Source organism: Lissotriton helveticus, chromosome 3_1, assembly GCF_964261635.1.
Source record: "Lissotriton helveticus chromosome 3_1, aLisHel1.1, whole genome shotgun sequence".
NCBI classification, from domain to species: Eukaryota; Metazoa; Chordata; class Amphibia; order Caudata; family Salamandridae; genus Lissotriton; species Lissotriton helveticus.
The window spans coordinates 1,900,490,596-1,900,507,382 of record NC_136061.1 but is presented as its reverse complement, the minus strand read 5'-3'; the positions used below and the strand labels follow the sequence as shown (position 1 = coordinate 1,900,507,382).

At 42.7% G+C, this 16,787-nt stretch overlaps 1 protein-coding gene across 4 annotated transcripts in view; it reads left to right on the top strand.

Moving 5' to 3' along the window:
• Positions 1–16,787, top strand: part of CPT1A (carnitine palmitoyltransferase 1A) — a 429,645-nt gene that overhangs the window by 265,357 nt on the left and 147,501 nt on the right. For all 4 annotated transcript variants that reach the window (XM_078682885.1, XM_078682883.1, XM_078682886.1 and 1 more), the window contains exon 14: positions 8,387–8,551. In XM_078682885.1, the coding sequence (XP_078539011.1) occupies positions 8,387–8,551 (165 nt within the window). The remainder of the gene's footprint in view (positions 1–8,386; positions 8,552–16,787) is intronic.

The following is a 16,787-nucleotide window of genomic DNA, read 5'->3' as shown; positions in this document are numbered from 1 at the left end:
ATTGTCATGGCACTTTCACATGGTAACTCTTCAAAAAGTACTCCCCCTCTTGCAGCAGGGCGAAATTGGTTACTCTAGATCTAAAAGATGCCTACGTTCATATTCCGATTTATCCCGCTCATCTCAAATACTTCAGGTTTGTGATAGCAGGCAAACATTACCAGTTCAAGGTACTTCCATTTGGCGTCACCACAGCCCCGAGTGTTCACTAAATGTCTCGCTGTAGTAGCCGCTCATCTCAGAAGACTATCTACACAGGTCTTCCCTTACCTGGACGACTGGCTTATCAAAGTGGGCACTTACTGTATACTACACACTCAGACAACAGTCCACCGACTTGATCAGTTGGCTTTCACAATAAATGCACAAAAATGTCACCTGTGTCCGGCAAAAGTGCAATCGTATCTGGGTGCTTCCCTCAACACTCTCAAAGCTCTAGCACCTCCCAATGTAGCCAGGATTCCCAATTCTGCAAGAATGTCTAGCGCGTCAGTGGAATCAATCACAAGGTCTATTCACCGATCTAGTGTTGGTAGACAGCCCATCGTTCTCTGCAGTGGTTGAACACTCAAAACTCAGCAAAAGGGCAGCCTTTCATAGACCCGATTCCACAGACTATACTGACAGCAGTCGCATCGTTAACAGGTGTGGGGTGCCCATCTTCAACATCACACAGTACAAGGGCTGTGGGCGGACAATCACAAACGTTTCCAAATCAACTACCTGGAACTTCTAGCAGTGTTCCAAGCACTCAAAGCATTTCTCACCCAACTTGTAGGCAGGACTGTCTTAGTTCGCATGGACAACATGACAGCAATGTACTACCTACAGAAACAGGGAGAGGTACACTCTCTCCAGCTGTCGCGCCTTGCACAAAGCAATTGGAATTGGGTGAATCATCACAAAATCTATCTCCTAGCAGATCACCTTCCAGGAGTAGACAATCATATTACAGACCTGCTTAGCAGATACAAGCAACAAGTACACAAGTGGGAACTTTATCCCCAAGTTCTTCTTCCCTACTTTCACAAATGGGGATTTCCACAGATAGATCTTTTTGCCACAGTACACAATGCAAAATGCCCAAACTTTGCATCTAGGTTCCCACACCGAGCAGCCAAAGGCAATGCTCTATGGATGAATTGGTCAGGCATATTTGCTTTTCTGCCTCTCCCACTAATTCTATTACTGGTTTGGAAGCTCAGACAAACGTCCCCCACACTGATCTTAGTAGTCGCCACATGGGCTTGTCAACCTTGGTACACCGCCCTGTTAGAACTCTCGGTGGTTCCACATCAAACGCTACATCTCACACCCTGTCTCTTCATTCAGAGCCATGGAGAAATCAGACATCCAATTCCCACAGAACTCAACCTAGCGATTTGACTCCTGAAGTCATAGTTTGGTTATGGTACCACCAGACTGTATGAATATTCTCAAAGAGGCTAGAAAGCCTACTACTAGAGCATGTTATGCAGCAAAATGGAAACGGTTTGTTGTCAATTGTAATAACAACAATATCTATCCACTAGATGCTTCTGTACAGAACATCATTTGTTATCTGTTGGATTTACAGCAATGTGTATTAGCTTAAACATCCATTCATTTACATCTAGCCGCGGTAGCTGCATACTTGCAAAATAGACACCACTTATCTCTATTCAGAGTACCAGAGATTAAAGCCTTCATGGAAGGATTAAAAAGGGTCATACCACCAAGAATTCCCCCTGCTCCAGAGTGGAATTTGAACATAGTCCTTACAAGGCTAATGGGTCCACCTTTTGAAACAATGCACACATGTCAGTTACAATTCCTATCATGGAATGTTGTTTTCCTCATAGCAATAACCTCACTAAGGAGAGCTGGTGAACTTCAGGCATTAACTATATAAGAGCCTTTCTTCAAACTTCCCAAAGATAGAGTGGTTATTCGTACCAATCCTAAATTTCTCCCTAAAGTAATTTCTGCTATTCATATCATATCAATCATTCAGTTGAGTTACTTGTGTTCTTTCCTCAACCTGATTCTGTAGCAGAACGAGCTCTACACTCACCCTATGCTAGACATGCTATACTTTATTACATAGAAAGAATCAAAGAATTTAGGAAAACAAAGCAACTATTTGTTGCTTTTTCTCCACCTCACAAGGGCAATCCTATATCTAAGTCGGGTATTACTAGATGGATTGTAAAATGTATCCAAAGATGTTATGTTAAAGCAAAGAGAACTTTGTTAGTACCCCTTAGAGCACATTCTACTCTCAAACTAGGGGCTACTATGGCCTTGGGAAATATCCCCATAGCTGATATTTTTAAGGCAGCAACATGGTCTACATCGCACACATTCACAAACACTATTTTGTAGATCTGTTAGCAAGACAACAGGCAAATGTAGGCCAAGCAGTACTTAAAACACGGTTTCAAACAACTACAACCACTACAGATTAGCCACCGTTTTGGAAGTTTACTGCTATATAGTCTATGCAAAGCATGTGATCTACAACTCGCGTGCCTCGAACGGATAATGTCACTTGCGCTCCTGTCTTCAGCATTCCTGTTTGATTGTTCTAAGAGAGTCATCGAACCAGGGCTGAAATATCTTTCTAGTATTCATTTTCGAACCTCTAACAGGAGCAACATCGTTAAGGCCTGAAACGATCCAGTTATAAGCATCTTCTGCCATCTGATCTGGACTAGTCTCCTTGATGAAAGGTGATTGAGAGAGTCGAGGTCGGAGATTTGGATTTTGTGCCATGCACAATTCACCTTGTGAGATGTCTGTGCCCTGGGGAAAGAGGTATTTAGTTTTAAATTCCACATTACTGCATAATATTCTGTCCAGATTAATGCCACTGTATTAATAAAATTAATGTGGGGTTATTAGTAAAAATCCCATCCTGCAAATGTCCTGCTTTATGGGTGGGTCCCTCCACTATCTGGGCTAGATCGAAGCCTGATGGCGTGTCTACAAGATGTTTTGTTTGTTTTGGACCGATTTTCCAAATGGACGTTGGAAGTCCCTCATGACCGTAAAATACGTTTTCTAAAGAGGTTTTTCCAATACTTGGTTGATTTTTTCTACAAACAATGCATTTGTCCCAAGTCGGTGATAAATATGCAGGCTATTGAGTGATTTGGTTTTTGAGACTTTGATATTGAAAATTATTACCTCTATGCCTTTGATGATGATTGGAGTGAACAAGGCTTGCAAATGTCCTGCAAATGTCCTCTATAGAATATCGCCAGCCACCCAGCCCTTTTAATAGGTCTGTCAAGATGGAACACGATGTATCCAACAGGTGTTGCGGCGATGATTTCAGGGCCTGATAGGTCATCTGCCCATGTTTCTGTTACAAATAGCAGATCTGGTTACTGATTAGAAATAAAATCACAAACCTCCAAGTGGTGCTTTATAACGATCTGGAATTGAGAAGGACACGAAGCAAGGTTGTGCTATCAACTAGAGGGTCATAGGTTATGCAAATAGAGTCCAACCTAGGTGAGTGCACCTTTTGGAAGGTTTTGTTGCAAGTAAAGCAGGAGATAGATGCGGATTCTGGCAAGTCTGAAAAGCTTAGTGGAGGACTTGTGGCTGACTCATTCACGGTATTAAGGTTAAGTAAAACTTCACATGAATATCTCAGCTGCTGAGGAAAACCTGGGCGGGAACAACCAGGGGGACCGGCACTTGGCGCGGTTCATGCGCGGACAGGAGCAGCCGGGCTTGCCTTTGGCGCGCCCGTTGTGTGTTGGCACCATCGTTCGGTGGAGGAAGTGGTTCAAAGGAACAACTAGACCGCCGCCCACCCAAGATGGCGTCTCTGAATGGGAGCACGGAGAAGAATAAAACTACTACCCCTCCCTCCACTCAATCAGCATGTGAGTGCTGCGGTGGACCGGTGAGGAGTGGAGACCTACTGCTTCCTCAGACAGTCCGCAATACCGGTAAGAAGGAATAGACCCGCGCTTAGTGTTGTAATCCCCATAAGATACAAACCACATCAGTTTATTAAAATGTTTTAATCCCCCTAACATACAAACAACATCAGTGTATTTAAATTTGGCGACCATGTATTAAAAGGGGTCGTAATAAAAAGTCCCCTCATCTGCAGCTTCTACCCCTAATGTGCAATTGATTACCATATTTGTGAGTAGACTACAAGTTTCAAATTTTTTTTCTTTTTTTTCTTTCAAATATTGAAGTTCAAAAGAGCAGTGTTTAAGGTTTTGGTCTTTATATAACCCACGAAGAGGTCATGGAGTGGTGGAACGTCTACCACTTGTGATCCCCTGGATGAATATTGTGACCAATAATAGAGCTTTAGGCATGGACTGCCAACCTCTACATGAAGAGAGCTGCAAATGGGTGATTGACCTGTGTTTTTTTTTTGAAGTGCTAAATGAAACAATATCATAACTCTTCATCCTTATGAAAGAAAGAGCTGGGAATGAGAAGAGAGATCTCTTGGGGGAAAAATAAAAAAAGTTTGGGCACAGAACCTTTTTAATAACATTGCATCTTCCTTGAATACCACCAGGGAGTAAATTACATTTTACGCTTGTAGTCATGTTAGTTCGCAAGGCTGAATAGATCAGCTGGAACATTTCTGTAACACTGGTGTAAATGTTAACCCCCTAGGTGTGTGACTGCTGATATCTATAAAAATAGAAAATCCCTATGTACTCAGAGTATAGAATCTCAAACTAACAGTCAGAGATAACCATGCCATACTATATCTGAAACCACTGTGAAGTCACACCAGATTAAAAAAACAACTTATGTATTTGTTAATACCAAGGTATATTATTTGCATTTTATTAAGTACAGTACATATTGAAATTTTTTTGTTAAACAATAAAAACAAATTAAAATCAGGACATGAGCAGCATAAACAATTTTTTAAAAAGACATTACATAATACAAATTATTTTAGTCATACACAGTAATAGGTCAGATCACAGTATTCATACAGGGTAATTGATCTCCGAGTCACAATATTCATACAGAGAAGTTTGCTGATATCTAACCAGTGTGTAAGCTGTATTCTAGTTATAAAATGTGGGTTTTACTAATATTCAAGTGATAACTTGAGACAGCCCCAAACAGCTTAGCTTCATTTCAATTCAAGGAAGAGCGATTGTGGGATTGGAGGTACACACTACAATATTGTCAGCATAAGCTGCAATTTTGTCGGGCGCTCCATTTAGAAGAACTTGCATTATGTTGCTAGAGTAACTATGATGTTTTATACACGATTCTGAAGATGGTGCAAACAGCTGCAGTTCGAGGGGATAGCCCTGCCAATTACCTCTCAATATAGAAAAATTCGATGACGGTTACTCACATTTGCCATCAGGTTTTCATATAGTGTTTTTACCCGGTTGATTATCATGGAAACAAAACAAATATTAATTGGGACTTCAAACAGAATTATCCCTGCAGGGCAGGGCATCCCTGAATTGATGCTGCATTGAATACAGCAGCCACCAGAATCGTATGAAGTGTGGTGTGACTTTGGAATAAAAAAGCATGTCACATCGGATCAATCCACTGCCCAGTCTAGGGAGATCTCCTATTTGCCTTAATTTTGGTGTAAACCTTAGAATCCAAACTTAATAATAAAATAGATCGATATGATCAACAGTTTTATGGGTCCTCCTCTTTTTTAAGGAATAGAGCATTATGGGTATTCTCCTAAGAGGCGGCAGTTTTATATTTATTAACATCAAAATAGTTGAAAAGGTATAGTAAAAGGAAAGACAAATAAAAAAGGTTTTATAATATTATAGAGGAATAGAATCGGGACCAGAGGCTTACCTAACTCTCTGTTATGCGTGTTTCTATAATTTGGCACTGTATAGTGTAACACCATGAATAATAGATTGATATAATTACGAAGCTGCGAAAATGTGGGTACCTGTTCCTCTTGATAGAAACTCATGTAATACTTATAGAAATGTGGTGATTATCAAATATTCTCCCTGAGCAATATTACCCTGTGCATCACAAATAGCTGCTTTTGTATTTCTTTACCGATTGCTCTTTCACTTTTAAAGCTAAGTTGCTTCTCATATTTTCACTATTCTCAAAGTTCTTTAACAAATCTTGCTGGTTTCAGTGAACTGCCTTAACCCGACATGAGTTGATCACATCGTTTTGCCAGTGAGAGTGCAAACTCAATTATTTTTAATAAAAACCTCTTAGGTCATCTTTTCCAGATCTATCATTTCTATCTCTTAAAGAAGCGAGTTGAGCCCCTTCTGACAGGTTTCATACAATTCCATACTAGATTGCGAGATACAGAGTACTCATTATTAGGAACGTATTTCTCAACTGCATTGGTCTTGTGAGCCTGATCATTTGAGTTGGTGGGTGAGGATTCCCTCTTTTTGTAAGTGGAGTATGATCAGATACTTCTTGTGGGTGTTTCTCTGTGGTCATGTAAGGAATTAGACTCCGTGATATTGGATGCATCTGTTCTGGAGCACAATCTATGTGGGGCTGAATACACTGTAAAGGTAAATTGTGAGCGTCGATGCTTACACCAGGCATGTACACTACCTAAAGAGATTATATGCAGAATGGCGAGACCCTGGAATGGCACATACGAGAATCAGGGTGTTGTCACTTCGAATCTTTACTAGGATCACTAGCAAGGTTGCTATCACCTCATACAATTAGTGGAACTTTCCAGTTTAGTAATTCCAGCAGCATTTGTTGAAATATCTCTGGATCGTCTATTAGCTGCATTAATGTTGCATATTGTTACTGAAATTGATTCCTTCGGGATCCTACCAATGAGTCAACGAACTTTGGAATTGCATTTAACCCTCTGCACTTTCTAAGTATTACATTTAACAAGGAAGGCGTTCCCTTGCGTTGAACGTTTTTGACGTGTGGCTACTAAAACTTTGAAATGCAAAAGTGAAGTGCAGGAAAAATATAAATGGAGAGAGGGGAGAGAAAGATGTTCAGAGGGTGTCATATGTTTTCAGGTCGGTAACACGCAAACGACGGAGAGTGCCTCTCTCGCATTAGCTTGCACATGATCTTAGTTGCCTTGTGGGCAAGTAGCATAGAGTTCCTAATTCAATGGTGGGATGTTAATAAGAATCCTTTGATACCTTGTGAAAGTGCTAAATATGGAGTCCAGCAGTGGAATTTCCTTCATTGTTGGCTCAGTTTGGTGAAGAAACAACTCAAAGTAGTTTTTCCCTCCTGTTGAAATACTTCCTCTTGAAATATATTTTCCGTTACCGCCGACCTTTTTTTAAATTTTTTTTTGCAATATCTCTGTCCCTCCCTCCTAGTCCAAAAATATTTCACCAGCACAAGGACCCATATGTGCACAGTAGGAAGAATATTTTAAATACTGTCCATGCCATAGCAAAAAAGGGACAGCTGAGTGACCATGCATAAGAACTAGGGGTGGGCGGAATTTGCTTAATCGCACTATGCAAAACTCAGCGAAACGCTAATAAAATCTCCACGAGCACGCAAAAGTTCAGTGAACACGCGGAATTGCTTGTTCCACTTGTTCAGGATGCTTTTTTCTTGTTCACGAATAATGTTTGCGTGCTTGGGAGAAATATCTTGCGAACACGCATTTTGAAAGCTCAAAAGAGCAAAAAATTCAGCGGACCGCGGAATTTTTGGCAATTCCGCGTTCTCCGCGCAACGCAAAATTACTCAAATTCTGCAAAATCCAAGAACGAATGGAATTTACAGCCAGGCCTAATAAGAACTTGAGCATATGACAACGATCTTGGGACTTGCAGTTTCTCCACTTGTAGAATCCACCAAAAGGTTAATATCTGATATATAAAACATCACATTGTGTTTGGTTCTTCTCGCTATAAAGTGTCACTTAAGATGCCACTTTGAGGCATTGAAATGTCAAACATAACCATATTGAAAAACTGTGTAATGTGAAATCTGAGCAGTCTAAAACCCTGGCAGTTATGATTAAGATGACCACTCCCACTTAACACACCTGTATTTTGTTTTTTTTAATCCTCTGAAGGGATTTTATAAAGGCCTTAGTGTGGCCTCTTTTATTTGTGGAAACCTTTATTTTGGGGGGACCTGGGGAGGGGAGGCTGCCGAACCTACTTTGTGTGTGGATTTGCTTCTTGTGAAAGAGCAAGATGGAGACACTCACAGTGAAGTTGGCCAATGCCTTAAAAGGGCTAACCTATTCTCCAATGATGTATGCTGTGGTGGGCAGAAGAAACGTGTATGACACAACAAACCAATGGATATATATTTATATTCTACTTTCAGTAAACTCCAATGTTTTAGCTAACACCAGACCTTAAAAAAGAAGGAATGGGTGAGAGCGAGTGTTTTTATCATTTGCACTGACACGGTTTTTCTTTTTCTTTAGTGCCAAGAAGTAATCGAGAACTCCTTATCTACTGCGTCTGCTTTGGCTGATGATGTAGATTTTCACTCCTTCCCTTTTGATTCATTTGGCAAAGGGCTAATCAAGAAAACCCGAACTAGCCCAGATGCCTTTGTGCAGCTCGCCCTGCAACTCGCACATTTTCGGGTAAGAGAAATAAGGGTTTGAAGTTGGTATATTACATTTAAACGTTGATTTGTATACTGGATTCATAGTGATATTTAAAACTCTTTTGAGTACTCCATCATGTTCACTATGTTGGAAGGTAAAATAATATCTTCGTGATTTTGTCATTGTTGTTTACTATATTGAAAGAATGTTTTGGAAAGGAACACTAAAATATGTGTAGTTCTCTTTTGATACTCCTAATGACACAATCAAGGGCGGGGGCGGGGGGGGGGGGGGGGGAGGGAGGAGAAGCACAAAACATGTAAAGGAATTTTGAAGATGTTTTAGTCTTCTTTTGGGAGGCATAATTAGTTAGAATAACAATCAGCACTAGTCATCTTCAAGAAGATTTAGCCAGAGGAAAAATAATGTATGAATATCTTCAAAGATGCTTTTAGTAACTGATGAGAACTTCTCTGACGCTGGAAATGAGCACAAAACTTTTCTAGCTCGTAATTGAAGAGCAAATAATCGTTGGACTTGAATGGCAAAAGCCAAAAGTCTGATGAAGACTAGGGTCAGACGATCCCATAACAGAGCAAGGAAAATGCAGTAACGTTGGAGCTAGCAATCGCCTATTCTACCACCAGTTTGCATGTAATTCTGACCGTAAATCTAAACATGAGAGATGGCCACACAAGTCTAATTGTTATAGCTACATAGTAGACATCTGCAGATAGCTCCGTTGCTGCACTCAAGGTGCAAAGTCGTTTTTTTGACTTTTTCATTTCTGGTCTTTCTCAGGAGTGGCCCGTTCAGGTAAGATGACAAGGGAAAATTAAATAATAAAGAAAGAAAACCACTTGCCTTGTGCTCCCCGAGTTCTTTTTATTTTTTTAATTCGATTTTCCCTCGTCGTCTGTGGACTCCCTACCCACCCCACCTCACAGCTCCTACCTGCATGGGCCGCTCCTGGTGTTCCTGGGAAATTCACTTCATATTTCATTTCATTTAATTGGATCTCTTCTGGAGCTAAGAGAGGCTTGGAATAAAAAGTGTTTTTAATTCTGATATGAGTATTCAGCTTGTGCTTGATTTGCTACGGTTTAGCGCAGAATAGAGGTAAGAAAATGTCTCTGTTCTAATTATCTGTGATCAAAAATATAGTGTTGCGTTGTTATTAAATGCATGTATTATTAATAGTACTTCGCAGTCTTCTTTCTCACATTTTCAATTCTGGTGCCCTTCTGCCAATAAGAAACTGTCTTAGTAATTAGTGGGTGAGAGAGCATATGCACACCCAAATATATGTGTGTGTGTGTGTGTGTGTGTGTGCGTGCGTATATACATATGTGTGCGTATATATATATATATATATGTATGTATGTATGTATGTATGTATGTATGTGTGTGTGTGTGTGTGTGTGTGTGTAATTTCCAAACCACTTCCTTTGCTGCACAAGAAGTACCACACTCAAAAAGCGGCCTGAATATGTTTTATTCTTAGCTCCGAAATGAACACAACTACATGTTTCAAGTAAAATAAATCCTTGATCAGAATTTGGAAAATTTCGAATGGGAAAGGCGGTCCCGCCAACTTACCGAGCACCAACAGCGGTTTGGAACCAGCAACTGGCTGTAGATAAAAGCCAGCTTGCAGGGAACTGGGACCCTGGAGCTTCCTCTGCGGCCACTTTCTTAAAAGAAAAAAAACAAAACATTAGGTAGGTAGGACTGGGACATTCATAAAAAGCAAAAAATGAATAACAAATAAGCGGCCACAGCCACTCTTTTATTATTCGCTGCTCTTGAACAGTGCCCCGTAATGCCTGTGAGGGCTCCAAGAATGTTGGGGAGAGGGGGGTTGAAAGGACGTCCTTTAAAACCTTGAATCGAAGAGAGCTTACCCTATTTTTTTAAAAGCTCTTTCCCAGGGTGGAGATTTTGTTCTACAGCTGGTATTGTGGTCCCACGTAGGGGCTGGTTGTATTGTTGTATTTTATGTGTCGAAGCAGGCCTCAACAAATCATATAAATGTTACTGGACCTGCAGGTCGAGTAACTTGAATAATCTTATTGGACCTAACTGCAATGTACTCGTCCCATAAACTGGTTTCAACTTGTGTGATCATTAGCAAATATTTTAGTTTACAGTGTCGCCTTTTTCCTCATTATTACATATGAGTGCACCTTCAGAATGTGAGTTCAGCATTTCTGTTCTACTAAACCAAACCCTTTTGTATGATTAAATAGACTAAATGTTTGCTTCATGTGTAATACAAATCTAGCCCACAAATAGGGTACACATGATCCCTGGCTTGCCTCACAGTTTTCTGATAGCATTTCCATCAGGGCAGGGGCTGGAGTGTTTCTCAGTTCATGTTTAAACACTCACTTTTCATAAATATATTTTTAGAGCATGACGTGGTATCTTACTGGTATTTGCAGACAGTACATTTCCTAGAAATGTGCAAAACCCTTGCCACTACCTTGCAGATTCACTGATGAAACGATCTAGTATGTTAACAATAATCTATGCAAATTGGGTTTCAGAAAACATTTATCATTTGCACATCACCAAGTAAAGTTTTCTTATATGTTTTTCATCCTATTAAAATATTTTTTTCATCACACAGAAGAACAAACATATGGGTTTTCACAACTGCTGAAATATATTTTTAAATGTTTGTTGACTCAACAGTTATTTCAATGTGTGTTAGGAAAAACCTGATACCCTACAGCTTTTCATTTCACAATTGGTACAGCATATCTAAGACTCTGACAAACTCCTGAGGCACAGCCCGGAGCTACATACAGAAACTGCTTTATTGTGTTTTTAAAATTGTTATATTTGCCTATTTTAAACTTCACGTGCTCCTACCTTGTCTCACCATTCCTGCTGCTGGCACATTGTTCTAGCGCAAAAACGAGCGCTTGGAAGGGCGAAATCGCCGAGCTTCCCAGCGCCATTCCCCACGCCTTGACCGGGGCACGCCCATCCGGAGGCCACGCCCCCCGCCCAGGTCAATAAAGGCGCGCTGACTCACAAGCGCGCTGTCTAAGACTCTGACAAACTCCTGAGGCACAGCCGGGAGCTACATACAGAAACTGCTTTATTGTGTTTTTAAAATTGTTATATTTGCCTATTTTAAACTTCACGTGCTCCTACCTTGTCTCACCATTCCTGCTGCTGGCACATTGTTCTAGCGCAAAAACGAGCGCTTGGCAGGGCGAAATCGCCGAGCTTCCCAGCGCCATTCCCCACGCCTTGACCGGGGCACGCCCCTCCGGAGGCCACGCCCCCCGCCCAGGTCAATAAAGGCGCGCTGACTCACAAGCGCGCTGTCTAAGACTCTGACAAACTCCTGAGGCACAGCCGGGAGCTACATACAGAAACTGCTTTATTGTGTTTTTAAAATTGTTATATTTGCCTATTTTAAACTTCACGTGCTCCTACCTTGTCTCACCATTCCTGCTGCTGGCACATTGTTCTAGCGCAAAAACGAGCGCTTGGAAGGGCGAAATCGCCGAGCTTCCCAGCGCCATTCCCCACGCCTTGACAGGGGCATGCCCATCCGGAGGCCACGCCCCCCACCCAGGTCAATAAAGGCGCGCTGACTCACAAGCGCGCTGTCTAAGACTCTGACAAACTCCTGAGGCACAGCCGGGAGCTACATACAGAAACTGCTTTATTGTGTTTTTAAAATTGTTATATTTGCCTATTTTAAACTTCACGTGCTCCTACCTTGTCTCACCATTCCTGCTGCTGGCACATTGTTCTAGCGCAAAAACGAGTAAATCGCCGAGCTTCCAAGCGCCATTCCCCACGCCTTGACCGGGGCACGCCCATCCGGAGGCCACACCCCCCTCCCTCTGCCCCCTCATTATAAAAATGTGCACGAACAGGAAGCGCAGCGGACGAGCGCAGCGGGCGCGACGAATGCGCGCCAAAGGCGCGCATAAGGCAAGCTTGTCTGCGCTCGTCCGCGATCATGACGCGACCGGGGCCGGTCCCCCTGTCCGACCCATCTGCCACAACATCGCAGCATACACTCGGAATGACCTATTGGTGTTAAGACCTCTCCCTTGCACGCTCCACCCCTGCCCTCCCATGGACAGCCAAGCTTGTGACTATGCCTGTTCAGTGTGTCATTTCTCCTTCTCACCTACAATTTCTACCACTCGACGATCTTGCTTGACTTCCATTTCGGCTGTCGACCCTTCCTTAACTCTTAGATCTGCGCTTATCAATTGCAGGTCGTTGTCAAAACATGCCTTTGATATCTGGCAGTCCCTCCGAGATAACAACTGGGATTTGCTCTTCTTGCCGGAAACGTGGCTGAATGACACCACAAATCCTGCCATTTCCCTTGCCTTACCAGATGGCTACAGTATTAGTTGCGCCAACAGACCCACCGGAAAAACAGGAGGTGGTGTTGCTCTAATCTATAAATCTACCATGGCAGTTTCTTTCCCCACATTCGACCGAATTGACTGTATAGAGGGCCTGCCTTTTTGCATCCAAACCTCTCCGACCTTCTCTTGCTCAGGAATACTCATTTACCGTCCCCCCCCCCATTCGAATTTGTCACATTTATCGACCTTGTTGGACTATATTACTCAGTTCAGCACTCGGTACGCAAACTTTACCGCTTTAGGAGATTTTAATCTCCACATTGACAATGAATCCTGCCCACACAGCAGTCATTTCATTTCCACGCTTGCGGCCTGTAATGTAGTCCAACTCATAACCCTACCTACACACAATGCGGGTCACATTCTTGACCTAATTTGTTCCAATCTCCCCTCTATCCGAACGGCACCTCCTGTGCCGGTAATTTGGTCGGACCATTTCTTTATCTCATTCGAGATTGACATCCCTTGCTCAATCCGACCTACCATCAACCCTAAAACTTCAGGTAGAAACTGGAGCCGCATCACCCTGGATGCGCTCCAAAAACACCTCCACAATACTCAACCACTTCCCTCGTCCGACCCTAATTTAGCCATTAATTATCTGGACACCTGGATTGGTCAGGCCTTAGATGTCCTGGCCCCCATTAAAACCATTAAAACTCACAGGGCGGTACCATCAGCCCCCTGGTATTCCGACGAACTTCGGCAGAAAAAGACTTCCTGCAAAACTCTTGAGCGCCACTGGAGACAGAACTATTCTTTGGACAGCAAAACCTCCTATAAAACTGCCCTTAAAGAATATAGGAGAATGATCGAGAAGCACAAACGTGACTTTCTGGCCTCTAGAATTAAACTCGCTAGTAATGGCGCCAGGGAGATTTTTAACATTGTGAGATCTTTCACTGATCCCACTTCGTTGCTCCGATCCCAACCTGCCTCACAAGCGCTATGTAATAAACTCTCCCAATTCTTTGAGGACAAAATTGAAACCATTCACTCATCCTTTCCCTCCGCTGATCGAGAGGGAGGTATCGAGCGACTCATTCCCCCTTTATCGACCCCATTTTCTATGTGCGAATTTGCCACAATATCGGAAGCCGAATCCCTGACAGAGATGTTTAAATGCAAATCAGGCTCCCCCAACGATCCCTGGCCTGCCAAGGAATTCAAAAACTTAGCTCCCCTACTCAACCCCCATCTTAATCTTATTTGGAATGACTCCCTCAGAGCAGGATGTTTCCCTTCTAAATGGAAACATGCCTCCTTGGTCCCTATTTTGAAGAAACCCAGCCTCGACCCTGACCTTCCCAGTAACTACAGGCCTATTTCCCTTCTGCCTGCTCCGGCCAAGGTCTTGGAAAAGTTGGTACATTCTCAACTGGCAACTTTTATTGAGTCTAATGGGCTTCTCCACGATTCCCAGCACGGCTTTAGGTCGGGCCACAGCACGGAGTCGGCCCTTATTGAAATGGCCGACTCTGTGAGGTGGACGCTTGACCGAGGGTCGAGGGCGGTGTTAGTGCTGCTGGATCTTTCAGCGGCATTTGACACCGTCTCTCACAAGATCTTGCTGGGAAGACTGGGGGGCACTGTCCTGAAGTGGTTGTCTTCCTACCTGTCTGACCGTACACAGCAAGTTTTCACTCCTCCCTTCAGTTCCCCAGCCAGACCGCTCAGATGGGGAGTCCCACAGGGTTCTTCCCTTAGTCCGCTTTTGTTTAATGTTTATTTTTCCCCTCTGGCTAAGCTGATTGCTCAGACCGGGATTAAGTCCATATCCTACGCTGATGACATTCAGCTACTTTTTACGTTTGACACCCTTTCCGCCTCCGCCTTCGAGCCATTGAAATCCTGCCTTAGAGACATTTCCAACTGGATGGACGCTAATTCCCTCCGTCTCAACGCAGGCAAAACGGAGATCCTGTTTTTCAAATCTCCTTCTCCCCACGATCCCAGTCTGTGGTGGCCCGTAGACCTGTGCCAAGCCCCCACGCCCAAAGACTCTGTGAGAAATCTAGGAGTACGCTGGGATAATAATCTCATCTTTAACACCCAGGTCCAGACCGTAGCAGCCTCTTGCTTCGCTAAAATTAGAACAATCAAACGGCTCATTCACTATCTGCCGGAGGACTGCCGTAAGACTGTGATCCAGGCACTAATCATCTCCCATCTTGATTATGCCAATGCCCTTTACCTTGGTATCACAGCTGGCCTGTGTCACAAACTACAGACGGTCCAAAATGCCGCTGCTCGGCTGGTGGAGAGAATCCCCGCTAGACACCAAATCTCTCCTCATCTCCGGAAACTTCACTGGCTACCCATTGCGAAAAGGTGTGTCTTCAAGGCAATGACGCTGGCCTTCCGTGCATCCAAAGGCACTGGGTCAGCCCATCTGAGGACCACCCTTCGTCCTTATGTCAAACCCAGGATACTACGTTCCAATGCCCTTCTACTGCTGGAAACCCCCCGTTTCAAACGGTCCCGGGCAGGTGGCAAAACCTTTGCGGTTTGCGCCTCTCAACATTGGAACCAGCTTCCCCTAGCCCTTCGCTCCTCCCAAACAGAACCCGCATTTCGCAAATCCCTGAAAACCCTTCTCTTTTCTTCTTAATGTGGTTCCCTTCCTGTTTCCTCCTGTTGTCAGAGTCTTTTGTTAGCGCCGGGATGCCCCGTTGGGGTCCCTGCGCGCTGTATAAAATACACAAATAAATAAATAAAATAAATAAATATCAGACAGTTCACTGTACAAAATCCTGGAACTCTGCAATCAGCGAAGGAAAAGTAATTGTAAACTGACTTCTGACCTTTGTCTCTGAACATAGAGCAAATGTGAAAAGATAAAAACAAGATTTAAAGGCATCTTTATTGCTCCTCCACTTTCGGACTGAATAGAACACCTGTTCTTTGTCAGCTCTCCAGAATAGGCGAGTAGATCCTAAATATAGCTGTATCTGACTCATCATAACAAGTGGGCGAGTTGATTTTTTGAGGACTGGTTGAAGATGTATCACAAAAAAATACAAGGCCTTGATATGGTTATTTTTTCCATTGCATTTTATGGGGTGTAAAATGTTAATGGGTAAAACAGAGACCTGTATTATTTTTATTTTTATTAAAGAAAAAATAGTATATCTATCTATTTTCACTTTATTCAATACCTAAATGTAATAATAAATATAGAAAGAGAATCACAGACGTATAGTTAAAAAAAACTTTACTAAATATTTTGAAGTTATTATTGGAATATATATTTTAAAAATAAATGATTTTATCAATTTTTTGAAATACATCGATTTTTAACATCTACATGGCACTTAACAGCCGCAACAGAGTTGGAGAGTGATATAGAGCGGCACATTCGCTTTCTGCAACAGGCGTCAGTACGTAACTTCTTTAAATATAAAAGTGAGGCAATTGGTAGCATTATCCAGGTTTGACATAACAGCAAGCAATTAACAGTATTAAGTAGAGAGGTGTGTCCCCTTGTTCCCACCTCTTAAAGCGGGCCCCATATTGGGGCTACTTCCACGACCAGGCATAGTGTGCAGCATAGGGAGTATTTGCAAGTCCCACAGCTTTCTTAGTGATGCGGTTAAGTGAAGCGGGTAGGCTACGTGGTGGTCTGAGATTGTGTGTGCATTGTCTCTCGGGGTGCAGGGACTAATTATTTTTTACGTGCGTTGGCCCATGTCCCAAATGGGGTCCATATGTCCCTGGGCATTAAGTCCCAGTATGTAGTCCGAATCTCTTGTCAATAAGTGATTTTGTTTATCCAGGTGTTTACTTTGGGTGCCCTTAGTGAAACCCAGTGTATCGCAATGCGACACTTGGCTAAGAGGAGCATCATGGCCGACAGACAG